Source organism: Pyxicephalus adspersus, chromosome 2 (genome assembly GCF_032062135.1).
Source record: "Pyxicephalus adspersus chromosome 2, UCB_Pads_2.0, whole genome shotgun sequence".
Lineage (NCBI taxonomy): Eukaryota > Metazoa > Chordata > Amphibia > Anura > Pyxicephalidae > Pyxicephalus > Pyxicephalus adspersus.
In genome coordinates this window covers 14,690,345-14,709,284 of record NC_092859.1, presented here as the reverse complement: position 1 = coordinate 14,709,284, position 18,940 = coordinate 14,690,345, and the positions used below count along the sequence as shown (strand labels likewise).

General features: G+C 38.4%; 1 protein-coding gene across 2 annotated transcripts in view; it reads left to right on the top strand.

The window, feature by feature from the left end:
- The first annotated feature begins 876 nt into the window (after window positions 1-876).
- COL5A3 (collagen type V alpha 3 chain) overlaps window positions 877-18,940 on the top strand; it is a 119,920-nt gene continuing 101,856 nt past the window's right edge. For both annotated transcript variants that reach the window (XM_072399638.1, XM_072399637.1), the window contains exon 1: window positions 877-1,114. In XM_072399638.1, the coding sequence (XP_072255739.1) occupies window positions 1,030-1,114 (85 nt within the window). In that variant the 5' untranslated portion in view covers window positions 877-1,029. The remainder of the gene's footprint in view (window positions 1,115-18,940) is intronic.

Genomic DNA, 18,940 nt, shown 5'->3' with positions numbered 1-18,940 from the left:
AACTGCTCTCCTGAAATCCTCCTCTTCCCCCCGTTTTTCTTTTTTGCATAGGTACAGCGCCTATCTCATCCAAACTTCCAGGTGTATCACAAGTCCCCTGATTTACACGGTGGTTTCCCCCACCAGCCAATATGTTGCGCCTAGTGGTATTCAGATATTTCTGATCAGAATCAATTTCAACTTAAATCAGAGCTATTCTGACCTTGGATCAGAACCCAGAATTTAGTTCCAATCTGACATTACTATACCTGTCAATGAAGGCTGTTATTATCGGGGTAATTGGCTGAGCCCTACTGTACCTGTCACTGACAGGTAATATATGGCTCATTTTAAAATTCCAATTCTGACTATAAAATTTCAACTCTGATCAGATTCTTTGACGAATCCAACCAATTTGATCCAGGTCAGAATTTTTGTGTTCGGAGCACCTCTAGTCATTACATCTTAGAAGGTACACAGTAGCAGGTGACATGGTGCTCAGCGGGGTACATGGGGACCCAAATTACCCCTATTGTCCTATCAGCTGGTGCAGCTATGAAGGTTGGAATCGCTTTAAGTAACGTAAACCTGATTGTTCCAAGTTCCAGCTACAAAAGGGAATGCAGGGATTTTGGATAAGGATGAGGAAGGTATAGGATGAGGTGACACATTGAAGGTGAAAGGTGGGGGACACAGACTGAGAAGTGAGGGGGAGACACTGGAGAATAGGGTGCTAGAGTATAAGTAATGGGTGGGTGGGGGTACTGGAGAAAGCTGCTTTTAATGAATAGAAAAGAGAAGAAAAGGGAGGAGGGGGTGAGAACGAAAAGAGTGGGAGGGAGGGAAAGACAGAATAGGACACACAGCCAGACAGCACTTACTGGGAGAAAACTGATACCACAGAGAGAGAGAACCAAGTCCAAGCCCTACAATCCTCTCTGTCCCTTCCACACACATGGATACATAGTGGTGTGACTTTGGATTATAGTCCTATGTCCAGTGTGTGTACAACTACAACTATCAGACAGAGGTACCAACATATTCTGCACTATGGCCAGGTGGATTCTATCCTGGGATTGCTGGAAGGTGTCCATACTACTTCTGTTCCTGCAGGGATTCCACACAGCCAGAACAGGTACAGTCCCAATTCTTGCCATTATTCCGTCAACAGGAGTAAGGAATTTTTGGCATTCATGCCACCCTATGAATTATTGATGAGTTAATACTACGATGCAATTTACTGTTCATCATCAAAATGCCAAAAGACATCTAGAAACTTTGGCTGGATGAAGCAGCGATTGGCTCGGTTTGGTAATTCGGTTGGATTTGAGTTCTTCCAAATCTCATTAGTTTGTTGTTACCAGAAATTTATTTTATGTTTATATGAATGGTTGGGTATTCAGTGCAATGTTACTTAAAGGGCCAGTCCACTCAATGTTTTGCTACAAAAAGCTAGATGCATTAACCTAATATTAGGGATTCCATTGGTGACCCAACTGGTATACCAAATTGAGTCTCACTTTTATAGTTTCAGACTTTTCTGTTTAAGTTATGTAGATTACCATTGCTGACCTTCCCCTATAACTACTAGTTGCTTGGCTGTCTCTGGCTTTAAATCATTCACCTGGAACAAGCATGCATTGAGTAAAGTCAGAACTCTGATCTGTATATTTTAGTTAGTGATCAAATCAAATCAAGCAATTGAGGTTGATTTAAGGAATATAGTTTGTCCATTTAGTAAATTGAATTCTTATTCTTCAAGGAAATTTTCACTTAGCTTACTGAATGAATAGAAGCCTTGCTCATCCAATTATGTGCATGCCAAATCATGTTTTTATGTGATGGGGTATTCTTTGCTAAGTGGATTTTTACTTTATTCACCAAACTAGGTAAATTATTCCTTGCAGAGCGATAATTTACTTTGCTGGATGGACAACATAAATTCCTATAGTAAATCAATCCCATTGGATCAGCATGTCAGCATAACAGCCAGGCGTGTAGGTTTTTCAGAAGGAGTGGTCAGCAATAGGTAGTCTGCGTATTTCTATCAGGTTTGCCTTTAAGGCAGTGCCAACATGGGGGGTACAAGCTCCTTGTAGGGGGTGGAGTTGGGAACCCAGGAGCTGCAATCATGGAGCTAGACATGGTTCAGCTTGCAGTCTGAAGTAACAGTTCTTGGAAAGCTTCTTATATTTACACCACAATTGTATCCCAGCATAGCTTAAGCCTTGTAAATTCAGCACATCCATACCACTGATAATTCTCTAGATGTAAAGTCATGTTAAAACATGTAGCTCCAAAAAAATGCAACTAACACCTAATCCTATATATTCCAAAAAGTGAAATTTAATATTTTGCACAGATTATATCATATTTTACACAATATACCTTTATATTAACCTCAGTTGGTATATATATATATATATATATATATATATATATATATTTTTTTTTTTTTTTTTTTATTATATATCTGTCAAATTAAAAAACAATGGACAATATATATCTTGTGTGATATATATTAAATATACAAAATAATTACGATAAACTACACCAAATGTTCCCAAAGGGTCATTTCACCCAGACCTGAAGTTTTTACTATAGCTACACACTGAATGACTTCTTATATATATTGCAGTATGAGCAGAATCCTTGACTCTCCACTTCTAATATCCAACTCCTCCTCTTGGCACCAGTGGGCATCTCATTCCTCCTTTTGCAATCTCTGTAATGTAGAATAAATTGTGCTGGGAATGTTTGAGGGAGGATTTCAGATGCGGAGATAACTATATGAGCTAACTATATGAGTCACTGAAAGCTAGAATGGAAATCATAGCAATGTAGGGTAACTCGTCATATCCATAATTAAGATTTCATGATTTTCCAGGTCCTATCTAAACTACTCTGTCCCTAATGGTTTTGATCCTTTTAAGTTACTGATCTCTACACTCACACATTTGGGTGGTCAGTTCTAAATTTAAGGCGATAATGGGTTTTTTGGGAAGCATGTATGTGTCTGTGGGATGGTAGGTCTGAAATTAGTTGAAAATTAGTTGAAATTAGTAGCAGGATATGTCTCCTTGATCAAGTCCAATTACTAGAGTGCAAAAGCCTTATGGAAACTGGAAAAATATGGAAGCTGCTCTGAGCCAGTTCTCCTATACAGTCTCTATTTCACCAGCTCTCTATTTATAAAGCTCACATTCACCATTTTATGGTGAAGAATCAATCACTGCCAATAAAAACATATGGACTAAGAAGATTCCCCTCCGGTGAATGTTGGCTGAATGTCAGATTTATAAATAGACTCCCATATCTCTTGCTTCAATGTTATCAGTGTCCTGGAACAAATATGGGGACTTCTGACTGTCTTAATCTGAGTGCATTTTACAGGTCAGCCAGTGCAAGAATTTTCAGCAGAAAATCAGCCATGCAACCTTTTTTTTCATAGTAGATTTGCTTCTATATTTCAATACAAATATTCTGTATGGAGCTTTGTGGCTTATCCTGAACTTTATAAAGTGCAACTTTTATAATTATAAAAGATTCTGTTTATTTAAACTAATAATACATAAATCAGCTTTAATTTGGTCAGTTTTCAATTCTATCAACTTGTTCAATAATAAAGATGACCATCAATTATAAAATCAATCAATAACATATTGCAGTTGATTTTTTAGTATAATTTTTTTGGTTGATATGCAAATCCAGTGTTCTACCAGCATCTTTTTGCCAGACACACCACCCAGCACATTTCAGTAATCACCAGTTTCAGTTTTTGGGTGATTGCTAAAAAGTTGGGTCACGGTACAAGGGCCACGGCTTGCCTACAGCCTACTCCCACCCAAAATTCTGGGGAGAACACTGCAAATCCAACATTATATTTTCACTCCATCAATAATGATATAAATGTACATATGCATTCTCCAAAATCCAGCCAACATATTACCTATTGAATGGTCTCAAAAATCCTTTAAATACTTTTCTCCACTCAATATTGATCACATTTGGTCAATCAAGTTTAGAATTTAAAATGTATTAATGGTGAATTTGATGACCATAAGTAATCCAATGGACTGATTGATGAAATGGGACAATTGACTGTTGTATGGCCAGTCTTAGCTCAGATTTGGTGGTGATCACCAATATGTTGCTAGCAGGATTAAAGCATGTTTGCTTTGAAAAGTTACCTTATTAATGGAATTTCCATTTAGTTTAGTGAATGAAGAGACATTCTGCTGACTTTTCATTCTGTCATGTAGAAGCACTTCTACTTGCTTAGCTCCAAAATGTATTTATTTGTTTTCTTATTTCTATTGCAACATGTTCTTTCTATTATACATTCAGTTTTATACCTTCCCATAAGACAGTAAGGACATCTTGTTTGATAGCAGACACAAGCTGCAAGTGATGGTAACAGATACAATAATTGCTTTGTACTGGAATGTATCGCAGAGTGCTGTATTCACATATCAGTGTAGTGCATCACATAGCTGGGCTAAAACCCTAACGGTGCAACTTGTCTGTGCTGGAAAATACAGCAAAATGAATGGCAATACAATAATGAGTCCACCAAGCTGTGATGAATGCTGGAAATAGGAAGCTATTACCAGGTTTTGGGCAGTAAACTATGTGGTGGTAAGGTCTGATGAGTTGTTATTTGACATCTGGTTGTATATGTTTTGAATTCCAAAGTGCAGAACAACGGGGTTATATGGCAGAACTCAGCATCCCTACACACCTGCAAATTCCTGCTGGTAGAAGAGAATAAAAGACTATAGCAGAGCTGAATTCACAGAGGTCTAAGGCTGGAGAGACTGCTATGTGGCTATGGCTTTCTAATGTCCGTGAACCTTGACCACACTCGAGACTCTACATGTAGAACCTGACATGCAGCCTCCCAAAAATAATGAATGGGGGCATTAGTGAGTAGCTGAGAACCATCTGCAGATAAATGTGCAAACATTGGCTTACTTAAGTATCCTTAAAGTGGATGGGGCTGTTAAGTGAAAGGTGTTAAATATATAACAGGACATTTGGAAACATTGCTATGGCACCAGTTCAGAAATCCAAGGTTTTGTATTATCAGCTGTCAGTCACCTTCCGGCTTTTTAAAGCTCCTGGGACCTCCTCCCGTTGTTATAGAATTAATGGAAAGTCCAGCAGGAAGCATGGACGTCAATAGTAACGACTACAGCAGATGGACAGATCCAGGAACTCAACACAGAGATCAGAGGGCTTCATAGATCTTTGCTTTGTGGAAATGACTGTGTTATGATGATTTATTTATAGCAATGCGTTGCTATTAATTTTAAATTTCGATCACATTAGTATAGATAAATATGGGGAAGGAGAAGCTGGGGGGGAGAATAAGGTAATAAAAGGGAGGTGAAAGTAACCTGGGGCCAATGGAGGGAGATCCATGCCATGCTGTAGTTAGCATTTGCATTAAAAGAGAGAGGAAAGTAATCCAAGATCCACTGGGTGAGGACCCATGCTGTAGTTGGTATTAGTATGAAAAGGGAGAGGGAAATAATATAAGGGCCACTGGGTGGGGACTCATGCCATGTCGTAGTTAGAATTGGCATTAAAAGGGAGAAGAAGTAACCCAAGGGCCACTGGGTGGGGATCTGTGCCATGCTGTAGTTTGCATTGGCATTAAAAAAGGGAAGAAAGTAATCCAAAGGCCACTGGGTGTGGACCAATGCTGTACTTGGTATTGGTAATAAAATAGAGAGGAAAGTAATCCAAGGTCCACTGGGTGAGGACCCATGCTGTACTTGATATTGGTATGAAAAGGGAGAGGGAAATATTATAAGAGCCACTGGATGGGGACTCATACCATGTCGTAGTAAGAATTGGCATTTAAAGGGAGAAGAAGTAACCCAAGGGCCACTGGGTGGGGATCCGTGCCATGCTGTAGTTTGCATTGTCATTAAAAAAGAGAAAAAAGTAATCCAAGGGTCACTGGAGGTGGACCAATGCTGTAGTTGATATTGGTAGCAAAATGGAGAGGAAAGTAATATGGGGAGCACTGGGTGGGGACCCATGCCATGCTGTAGTTAGAATAGGCATTAAAAGGGTGGGGAAATTATTCTGATGGATGGGGGCCCTTGCGGTTGTCAGTAGGACATTACATTATATTCATATGTGTGGTATGACGAGCTATACAGTAGCAAGGTGTAAGGTACTTACTTCTTTCCCAGCACCAGGGTAAGGTTCCTGCAGAGAACACAAGAAGCTGACACCACTGCCCTGGGGATATAAAAGAAAGGTTACAGGTCACTGTCACGAGTCTAGAGGTTACACAGGGGATACTTGACAGGGAAGACTTTTGCAGGCTGTGCTTGCCTGCTCTGTACTTCAACCTGCACAAACATGTTGAAACATTTTTTTCTTTCAAAAAATATTTAGACCTCACAGTTTTACATACTTTGTATAAAAAATAAATGTATTTGTATTAAATGTAAGCTTTCTCTAAAAAGGTCGAGAAAGATTACTTTAAATTCCAAGAATAGATTTTTGTAAGAAATGTTTTATTGCCCCCCCCTTCCAAATTCTATATAAAGACCCCCTCTGGGTTTAATGTATTTTAGGACTGTATTAAATCATTTTATAATGAAATCAGCATGCTAACATGTACATGACAGATTTACAGCCATCTATATAAAACACATTGACAGCAATAGTTTTGAGGCCCCAAGATGTTACATTTTATTTACAGGGACATCCACCTGCAGCCAATATAGTATGCTGCTCATTAGACATTAGACAGAGAGCTTTAGCACCAATAAATGAAATACCCAATAGAGTATGGGCAGGTTGGCAAGACATAGGGGCTAGTGGTATGAGGAAAGGTTAGGTTAAGGTTGGTTTAGGGTCAGGGCATAGAGGTTACGGTTAAATGGTTATACTGGAGGGTTAAGCAAAATACATTATTATTATATTATATTATTATTATATTATTATATGTTTATATAATATTATTTTTATTTAGTATTTATATATTTAGCACACAGGAAGTTACAATGGAATACCGATAAGATTAACAGCTTTCTGAACAAAATAGCATTTTAAAGTTTAGCTTTGGGGACAATTCACACCACTTGGGGTAATGATTCTCAATGGTGCAAAATATTGCCATTAATTCTAAACATCAACATAATGGACCTTACCAACATACCTGCATTGCAATGAGCACTAATGTGTATTCCCATGCATTGTTCTGGAAATAATGATACATGCTCAAGTTTTGGTCTGTTTTAGAGATTTAGGCAACTAAAATGTTAATGGTATAGGATTGACTTAATGCTAATTGGGGACTTGCATGCATTTAATGCACTTTAACAGACCTTAGAGCAGTGTTTCTCAACCAGAGTTCCTCCAGATTTTGCTGGGGGTTCCTTGAGCAGTTTGCGCCTCTCAGGACAGTTTAACTGACACCAATGATCTTTTTGGCTATCTGTAAGGGTGACATTCTTCCCACTGCCCAGCAATGTAAGAGGCATTCTTCCTACTCTAATATTCAGTGAGCTGTGGATATAGTAATTATATTAGAGGTTCTCTGAAGACCTGAAAGTTATTTCAAGGGGTTCCCCCCATTGTTAAAAAGGAGAAACACTGTCTTGGATTTTGGGAGAGCTTAATATTGGGTTCACACTGTTGCACCTTGTATTGTACATTAAGTCATGCATTAAATTAGGACAGTCCATTTATTGAAATAAAGTACCCAAAATGTCAAAATGCACCAAAAAAAGTTGCATGGATAATTTTTGTAAGGCATTGCACCACAACGCATGACAGTTTGGTTCCCTGCGATGTAGATACATCGGCCTACCATAAAGAATGAATTCCTTGGCAGCCCACCAACGTGGTTTCACTTATGGCCACTGTTATGATTACCATAATGTTTACCTATTCCCATTTTTCATTGTTCCTGTGACAGACTGTTACATCCTCTTTAATTAGATGTGGTCACTGTATATTCATGTGCTGCAGGTCCTCTCCCAGAAATGAAGCCTGACGGCACCTCCTTGGGGGACATTTGTGGAGTTCTACCAGAAGCAGAGGTGTAGACAGATCCTCACCGTCTAATAAAAGCAGCAAAGTTGTCAGCGTTTAATGCTAATTCCTGATTGATTATATGTGCTAATGTGAGCCAGGTGCAGGTGTTACTTACATACATTCATTTACACATCTGAGCTGTCTGTGTGACAATTAGCGCTGGCTTTACAGCTATATAACTACCCAAAGATTAGCTGGGAACGTCATGTATAATTCATGCAATAATCTGTGATTGAGAAGGTTTGACATATTGTAGTAAAACTTCTGTAAAAAAAATGTCTGGATGGTGATACCATAGTGTTGCATTTTGATTTATTATATTCTGGAGTTGGATTTGTATTCTGCTTTATGTCATTTGGTAAGAGTCCGCAGGCTGTCTGTGTCATTGTTGGCATTGAGTAGTAAATATTTCTATATGCCTCCTGCAGTGGGATTCTTGCATTGAAATGGCACAGAGCTGAAACATAACATCCCCCTGGGGTCTCAGTGTGTTGCTTTATGATCAAACATAGAGGAGAGCTGTCAAGGGGTACATACCACTGGTTAACTTGTGCTTTTTTTTTAAGCTTTTTTTATATTACTGTATTCTCCCCAGGTATTTTTTCAGATGGGTGGGACAAAACTGATTGGTGGTGGCCCCTGTATTCTGACCCAACTTTTCAGTAACCATCCAAAAACAGCCGGGTGGTTACTGAAAAATGACGGGTGGTACGCCCGGCTAAAAGGGGCAGGGGAGAACACTGTATTATGATCCTTGTATGAATATGTATCATGTGAACATATCTGAAAGGAGCTATGTTGCTGGAAATGATATTTCATGATTGTTTGGAGTGACATTAGAATGAATGGGCTTTGTGTGCACTTTGGAGTGGGGAAGACAAGCAGGAGGCACCTCGCTGCATCCTCTCCCATAGGAAATGACAGCGGTCTCTCCTGCTCAGTCATTTGGAGATCCATCATGCTGGATCCCTAGTGCTGGGGGACCTCTGTACATATGCAATATTTTCTCTTAAAGCGGACTTATCACCACACTTTAGGGAAGATAACAATCTAAAGCATACACAGAAGGGGCTTTTACCGCAATGTAAAAAAAGTATGCATGGGCATGCGTGAGATCGGCACCTTTTTATTACATTTACATGAGGAAACATCACCCGATCTGGAGCCTGGGCAGTGCTTTATGTAGATTTAACTGAACATTGGAGAATATCTTTCCAATGTGATAAAAGGCATCTTTAAGGCCAAGTACAGATAAGCAGATCTGCTACCAATTTTGTGCTCAACTGCCTGACCTGTTCGCTATTCTGATCGGTAATTGATTGGTTGGAAAATTCAAACTATGTATTAGATTCCTCGTTTGATCCTCTTTCCCAGATACAAATGTCCAAAATTCGAGTTGGATGTATTTGATTGTTTGTATGCACAATACAACTTCTGTTCCTTTGTTTGATAATAACCACATGTCCACAACTGATCAGAATCCAAAAATAGGCCATTTTGTTCAAATACTGAAATCCTTTCAGATTTCCCTAGACTAGATTTCGGATTGGAAGTAAAAATCTGCCCCTTGTGAACCAGCACTTATGGAGTTGTGACATGAACAAGACCCCATTGGAAGATTTCTCCTTCTTTCCTGTTCTGATGACATCACAAAATTTCGGATTTACTCATCACTTTCATTCCCAGTGACGTTGGTTGTCACGCTCATTCTTCCACCCAAAAAATGATTTTTGCTTCAATTAAATCTCTGAGATTATCACTAATATCATATATCAATGTATTGTATAGCTTGGAAACAAGCTTATATTGGAGATGGATAGTCTAGCAACACGGCAGCTGAAGGCCTGTCATGTCTGTATCATAAGCAAAATAAAAAATGATAAAATAACAGTTTCTCGGCCAATTTATAACTAGCTAAGTCCTTCAGGAACAGGCTTGTATAACCAGAGACTGCACCTGGATATCAAGGACCATTGCCAACTGCAGTTGCTTTGGATTACTACATATAACTTCTCTTAGTAGTGGACCTGACAGCCTCCAGAAGTTTTCTGGCGGAGAATCTTCCAGGTGATGTGTTTCCAATTTGGTGAATATCAGAATCACTGCTTTATAAATAGACCCCCTTGAGCAGTGCTTTTAAATCAGGGTTCCTCCAGAGTTTGCTAGGGGTAAGTAATTTGTGATTCCCAAATTAGTTTAGGTGACCTCTAAAGAACCTTTTGGCTATCTGTATGGATGGGATTTCCCCCACTGGCCAGCAATGTAAGAGCTGTGAGTATAATTATAGAAAGGGTCCCCTGAAGTTATTTCAAGGGTTCCCCTATGTTAAAAAGGTAGAGAAAGACTGCTCTAGTTGTATAAAACTTTGAAAGACCCTTTGAATCTTTTTTTGGATTTCTTTACAACAAAGGCTTCATGTTGTAGAGGATACATGTACATAACTCTTGGAATTGTGAATAAATGGTTATAATTACATGCAATCTTCTCATGGCTTGTATACTTCACTTTTTACAACCACGTTACATGACTGGGAGCTTTTGAACACTTGCTTGAGTTCCATGTTGCTAGGCAGAATGGCGGCTTTATAATAAAAGCTTGGACTGGGGTGACCCACGTACCCCTCTGTCCCCATGGAGACCCCCGGAAAATGCAGTCCTTGTACAAGCACTAATCGCGATGTTCATATTCACAGGGGTCACTGCCTGATCCACCATACTCGTCTGCTTCTGGTTGTAAACTCAGACGTCGCCAAGTGTGAGAATTGGATGAAAGCAAATATTTGGAACAGAGATAAATAGGAGGGGGCAACAAGTGCCCTACCTTCATATCTGTCATGTGTCCCGTGTCTTAACATTTGTTTAAATAAGTATAAATCATCAGGAATGACCACAAAATGTTCTTGTTCAGCATCCTGTTTACATAAATGTTAAATAAATAGGATCTAAAACAGGGGTCCCCAACTCCAGTCCTCGAGGGTCACATACAGGATGGATTTTGGTATAAACAGTCATTTTTTGTAAACCTTTTAAAGTAATAATAAAATATTCACAGATTCTGGCCTTAGAAGACTGGACGTGTAGTCCTGTAATCTAAGGCTGCATACAATCGTTCAATATTTGTCGATGAAAACAACTGTTCTGTTCTATGGAGATGGGGGGGGGAGGGGAGACAAGCCAGTGGAGCCCCGCTGTGCTCTCCTCCCTTCACTTCTATTGCCGTCGTTCATTCTCGGTTGCTCATGGATGCGGCAGGAAGGATCCATTATCTTCTTCCAGGTTCTTCTGACATCACCCAATCCTGCACAGGCTCGGGATTGGGTGATGTTTCTTCCTGAAAATGTAAAAAAAACAAAAAGTGCCGATCTCACTGCACATGAATGAGTTTGGGACTTTTTTTTTTTACATTCTGGGAAAGCCCCGTCTTCACATGCCTGAGACCGGGCATATGCAAAAGGAGCAGCCCAAAGCTTCCTGGTATTTGTGATAAATGTTTCCCAGGTGGCTTTGGGTTTCCCATTCAGTCTTTATTGCCGCAGCGGTAAAGACAGAGGGGAATGGGTCTTTCCCAAAAAAAAAAAAAGGGCACAAGTATTTTTTTTTAACTGTAAAAAAAAGAATTTTTTTCATGATATAATACCTTTAACCAATGCTAAAATAAAAACAGCTAGGGGGAAGAAAAACAGATAGGTAAAAAGGGACAACTTTTAAGGGTTAAGAAGGGTTAGCTAACAATACATTTTATTAAAAAAAAAATAACTACAATAAAGACATTTTTAATTGTATAAAAGGGTTAGCCAATGGTAAAACAAAAACAGCTAAGGGGGAAGAGAAAGAAGTAGTTAATAGGGAGTTAGGGTTAGGAAGCGTTAGCTAACAATACATTTTATTTACACTATTACATTCATATGATTTTTATAATAAAGGAATTATAAATGTTAAAGAAATAAAAAAAGTTATGAAACAATTCATTGCATTTACTACATGACCCATGCAGACTATATGAAAGCTTGGGGAGCATATACTCACATTCACTAATCAGTGCTGGAATTGGTCCCACTGAGTGCTCATGCAGGTGTGTGATCTTGCAAACTGTGTCCATTGGAACTACAGCCCTACATTCATGTCATTGACACTAAACAAAGTCTCAGAGCATGTGAACATATTGTAGTCAAAGCAGCAAGTGGTTCAAAACAATATTTCCTGGTTTCCTAAATGGAATTTGTACTCTTCTGCTTTTTTCTCTATGACATCTGATCTATTCTACATAGCAGTATGAATTAGTAGTAGTATTGGCAGTATTACTACCCTCTGTCTTTCCTGGCATAATAATGTTGCTGTACTATGTTCATATGATCAATGATCCCCAAATTGTGTTAAATGTGTATTAAAAATATTTATTTTATTATACAGAATCTGTACCGGACCACTGTGATCATTGCCTTTGTATAGAGGCTGATAAATACTGGGTCAAAACTGAAACTCTTTCTCACCATTTGGTTTGCCAAGTCCATAGATCCTTTATTAGAGCCCCAAACTACTCTTTGATCCTAAATACAGTTGCGGCATGAGAATCCTTGGGGACCCTCATGGTTTGGATTTCATCATCCCATTTCCCCTGGGCTTTTGTGAACCTAAAATACCCAATTTTAATTCATCCACCTGGCAGAATTTGGGCTTTACCACTGTACCTCAATTTCGGACTTTGTTGGACAATTTTAAATTACTTCAAATTATTCACTGGTCCAAAGACTATACCGCTAAATGTGTGATGGTGCCCATCAAAATTTAAAATCCAGAGAGCTATTATACTTTGCAAATGTTTGACAAGATCTTTGTCATGGGTTGAGGTTTGTTTTTTATTTCAGAGGAGGAAAAGCAACCACATGGTCAGAAGCTGTTTCCACCTTTAAGGAACTAGACCAAAAGACCAAAATCCACTGCAACTGAAGTTGTATGCAAACACATGCACAAAAAGGTTCTAAATTGTTCCCATTTAGTTAAAGGGGAGGAGTAGGCCAATAGAAGTGGCCAGGTGTGCTGTTGAGCCTGTGCTGGTCAGCCAGAAATCAGCCTTATGAGTTATTTTGCTAAAATTTATGATGGCTACAGTGCAAAAATAATCAGTATGTTAGATGTGTACACATTTATGTTGTAAGAATTCCACCTGGATGTTGGATCTCCCAGGCTAGGTAGTATTGACTCACCTGAGATGAAAGTGAAGATGATAGAAGCTTGTAATTCACGAAGAGATGGAATATGAAGTTTATATGCATATTGGCGGAGGAGCCTATGCACATATTACTAATCTAGTAAACATGTAATACTTTGATTAGGTGGTAACTCTTCCAAGTACAGCTAATACTTAGACATTGCAATGATTATGGTGCTGGCAAACTACAGACCAAAGCTTGGGAAACACTCTACTAACCCAGTGCCCTTCCTTGCTCTCTGTATTTTTGTAGCACATTCTCTCATTTCTGTCTTAATCCTTCCAACGTCACCCCTGCCTTCCACATATGTCATGGTTCCTCCCTGAAGGGCTTGTCTAGAAGCTGGCTCCTTGCCTAGCTTCTATAGCCACATTCTGTAGGGTTGACTCAAATTGGTGAGTGTTCTCTGAAAGATCACCCGTGAGAACAGACAAGAGCCTCTGTGGAATGGTCTTTTTTTGATGACACAAAGAATGACAAAGGAAAAGAAAAAAAGGGGTGACAGAGAGGACAGTGCCAGAAGGTCAGACATTACAAAACCAAGGACAAATTAAAAAAACATAGGAAATTCCAAGACAAAAGAGCTAAAAGACGCCACAAGAATGTATGTGTAATACAGAGAAAAAACAATATTCATTGTATATAATGAAAAAAACAACAACAGTATTTTACAGAAAGCAACTTAAACTACATTAAGTGGAAAGTATACTTAAATTATAACCATATAAAAAAGAAATGCACTATAACTTGCCGTCCCATACTTTCAAATTGATTGGGATTTCATTTGCATTTTTATGGTATTTTTCTGTTTGCTTTTGGTTTTTATATTGATGTAAAATGCTTTTTTTGATGTAAACTTTGCAGAATTGGATTTTGTTTGATGATAGATCATGTACCATTTCTTCCAGTCCAGGAAAAGTTGAGGATTTACTTCAATCACGGCTTACACACAATAACATCTGCATTGTGTAAAATATTGACAAAAATGTTGTGGTTTTGGCAAGACTTTGTTTGGCACAATCCTATGACTATCACCTACAATAAATTCACTCAGGTGAAGGACACTATACCTGGTCTCTGGTAAAGTTGGTGTAATGAAACTTACAAAAATACTGCTTAACAGTAAATGTTTGTTTAATCATTTTTCGAATTGCTTACAGAAATAGGGAGATTGTGCATGTAGGCAGGGCTATTGCCTTAAGTCCAATGAAATATCCCAAGCTTTTAGGGCACAAGACTATTGTTGGATGCGGCCAAAATCATCCAAATCTGATGACCATCTAAGTTTCTGTTCTGTATTTGTTGGCTGATTTTAAAGTGGTACATTACCATGACTTTAGCTGACCCAGGCTGGAGATGGAGCCCAGGATTTTTATGCCCTAGCAAACCTGATATGGATTTGGTCAAGGACTGAAAAGATTTGCCAGCTAATAACAAATGATTTTTAAGAAATCCACTCTATGATTGTTAGATCACCCAGGTTCTCCCATGATAGTCATTCTTTCCCAGTCTTTAATTAATCAGGCTTATTGTATAATACTTATATGCTTATTCATTGGTTTACTTTTTAAAAGTTTTGACCTGAAGATGCACTTTTTCAAGTGGTGCTACAGACTGCAAAAAAAAAAAACTAGTGAAGGGTTTGAACCTTTATCAGATTGTTGCTGTCTTTTTCTGCCTGCCCTGATGCTCTCCTACTTTTTATCCTGCTGTTTCATGGATAGGAAGTGAGATTAAATCTCCCAGTGTGGTCACAGACAGCTTGACCAAGGTATTTACACTGAAGTTGGGTTTTAAAATGTTTAAGGGTTCCAGCTGTTGCAGACTAAAAACTTACTAAATGAAAGACAAACAAAAGAAAAACCCATTTTGCTGCTGGAAGGCTGGAACTTACAACTAGGGATGAGGTTCAAGTTTTATACGTCTATGAGTCCAGTCCAGCTTTATCCATTCTCTATTTCCACAAGATATATAGGATTTGAGCAGACAACCATTGTCCACGTTGAGGTTTACTAGGCCAACCAATTTGCAGTTATGGAGGTAATCATCAGCCCATTGCTGAAGGTTGGGTAGGAAGCATTTGTCTGCTGGATTTTCAAATTCAGGTTCCCAGGAACTGTGGTTTGCCAAACTACGAATGTTTGCCGAACTCTAAAAAAACTGAACCTAGGCAGATCCTCATCGTTACTTACAGCGTTTGAAAGATCTACCTATCTTATAAATAGAGGAATATGACCTCTCATTTTAACATGCAGTCATTACAACCAAAAGGAGTAGTTGCATAGCACAAAGAACTATTGAAATTTTCACCATTCATTTTTTACATAAACATTGTTTTTGTCCCTAGAAGTGGGGGTTGTGACAGAACCTATGCCTAGTGTCCTTTGTCTATAGTCTTTGTGGTTAAAAGATGTCTCATTTTACAATCTCAAAAAATTAGAAGGCAAGTCTCTGCAATATTTTACTGACACTTTCTATTTTTTTTACTTAAAAAAAAAAACAGAATAGTGTAAAGAGTTTTTGTTGTTGAAGTATATGCACAAAATCTTTATGAATTACAATTTCCTGCAGCTATACTATGTTACTGCTGGCCTTCATTTTCCGTCCTATGTTCTGTACAGACATGTTTGTACCTATAGGCTAAAATACTAGTCAGAGGCTCCAATAAGACTGCTTTGTAAAAACGTCTCGAGGAGTAAAGTTCTTTGCCTAGACTGTAGCTCCTAATTCATTGTAGGTTTACTGCCATAGCCAGAGTGCATTTGATGTTTGACAGCAAAGTTCAAAGATCAGTCAAAGAAAATAAAAGGACCAAGACGTCTTCATGTTTCAGAATTTACAAATGACAGTGGCCTTTGTGTGAGGTCAGTCTGTAGCCTGGGGAGAAAAGTGTGAGCCGTGTCTCCAGCTGACCTATAAGGCCTTGTGCAGGCACCTGATTATTGTGGTCCAAGATGTCCATTCATGATCACTCCAAGATGTCCATTCATGATCACTCCAAGATGTCCATTCATGATCACTCCAAGATGTCCATTCATGATCACTCCAAGATGTCCATTCAAGATCACTCCAAGTGAAGACCAACACTGGTAGCCACTTCCAACCACCCCTTTAAGATACTATACAGTTTTCTATTGTCAACTGAAGTTTGACAACCAGTTGGCTTTAGTTCATGTTAAGGTGATATCATAAATGATATTCTTTTTCCAGCAGAGGAAAAGCATGTGTGCATCCAGAAGCAACTTGTCAGTTGAAAGGTAATGGTTGGGAGTGCAGTTTTGTCAACCACAAGTCTGAAATGGCCCTGAAGCCACCGATGACCAATTGACCACCCACTAATGACCATTACTGTGCACTATTTAAGAGGACAGAGCAGAATTCCTCTTACTAGTTCTCCTTTACTCTCTGGATAGAACAGCATATTCAGTACAAATCTCATTTTTTCTTCCATTCCTGAAAATGATCCCCAAGAATATTTCTGATCCCCAGCGAGTATATTTGAGCATTTGTGTGCAGCTTTAGGATGAGTCTTTCCAGGGTTTATACATCAAACATAGCTCTCAAGGGTCCTTCATTTTGGAGAGTCTGGATGTCTTTTGGAATAAATTATCATGCTGGTCTTACACCTGCCCTTCCCTTGGAGGAGAACAGTACTGTCTGTACAGCACTTATTTGTTCTTCTGCAGCTTGAAACGATCAGTAACAATCACTTCAAATAACTAAAACTAAATGTCTGGATTGAGCTTCAAGATCTTTAAAGCTCAAGGTCTTTCCAGAAGCTAAACACCAACCATGGCTCCCAACTGTTCTTCATTTAGAAGGACTGAATGTCTTTTGGAACCGCTTCACATTTGTCCATCATTTGTTCTCATTTGCACTTCTAGAGTAGTGTTTCTCAACCAGAGTACTGTGGAACCTTAGGGTTCCTCCAGAGGTTGCAAGGGATTCCTTTGAGCCAAGAGAAGTGAATGCCTTTCAGGTTAGTTTTACTGACACCAATGATCTTTTTGGCCATCTGTAAGGGTGACATTCATCCCAATGGCCAGAAATGAAAGATGCACGCTTTCCAATTATCACCATTCTAATGTAGTTGAGTTGTCTATGTAGTAACTATAATAGGGGTTCTCTAAAGACCCGAAAAGTTTTCTATGTAACCTAAAGTACTTTTAATCTCAAAAGTTTATTGAAAAAAACTTTCTTTTTACTTTCGCATTATTGCATTAGATATTTTAAATACAGCATTTCTAGTAGTAGACATGTGTAATACTAACAATTATTGTATAATTAATGGCGGCCATTCTCACAACAGCATGCAAAGCACACATGTCCAGAGTTATTTTAACTCCCATAATGTGAACCATTTGTAAAAATGTACATGAAACAGTAAGCAGATAATGCACATTTGTGAAATAATTTTATGAATGATAAAAATGGCTTTTCTTTGCTTGCTCACAATCACAAATTCCCTTGGAATACACGAGAGCTTACAAAGAAAAATCCTACTTTTCTTTTTCCTTGATGTTTCATGAGTTCAATGACTCTCCAGAGAATCTCTAAGTGGTTTTGATTCCAACACGGACAGATAAATGTAAAGAAGGAGAATCGCCGGCTGTCATATTGTTTACTCAATGGTATGTCTTGGAGGGTTAACACCAGAGCTGTCAGTCCTAATGTAACATTTAGAGCTCCAGGCTGGAAATACCTCTGTGGCTTGCAGGTCCAAGCAACACAAAAATATGTAAAACACATTTTTTAGATGCAACCTTAAACCTAAATTACATTTCTACTCAGTTTACAGTTCGAGATTATGTAACAATATACATTGGGATAAATTAGAACTATAGGAGAGAAAAGGATATTGCTGAGATATGACTTAAAGAGAACCGGTCACTGGTGGGTAGTTGTAATAACCTAAAGCATTATATATTCATTAAAATTCATATTTTATCCAGGTCATGACATAACTACTAGTAGATATTCATATTAACCTCGACTTGTTCTGTAATGCTGGAGACCTTTCACAACCTATTAAACTTCTTCATTTCTGATCTGAAGTATAAGAAAATACCCCATATTTATGTTCCTGCAGATAACACATCAAACTATTACAATACAATGTGTCATGGTAAATTTTGATGGTTCAAGAATGAGATAGGAGGTGAAAAAAGTTTGTGAAGCCACCCTATTTTAGCGGCATCATTGGATTTTTTGGTGCAGAGAACCCTGTAATGGGTTTTAGTTGTTTAAGATAAATTACTGAATGTTGCTTGTTGAATAGAAGGGGTAGAGATGTGCAAACCTTGTATGTAATAGAGGGGTGAAGCAGAACTCATCAAGTTATATAGACATTATAAATGTGACTTCAACTCAAAAAATAATGCAGAAGATTTTACGTTGAACACCAGAACTCATGCAAAGTACCTTGGTTTATGCAGGCCAATATAGCAAGGAAAGCAATGGAGATGTACTTGTAAGTACATTGGGAAGACAAAACAACATCCCAACAAACTGACCCCGATACAAGAGAGTAAACTCTGCCAGTCAGGACTCCTAAACCATAAAGTGACTTCTCTCCGGACTATTGTTTCATAATCAATCTTCCTATGAGAGTAGTTTAATATATTAGAGGTATATTTTTTACCCCCTTAACATTTTGCCTCGCTTTATTTAAACTTCACACTTGTATAG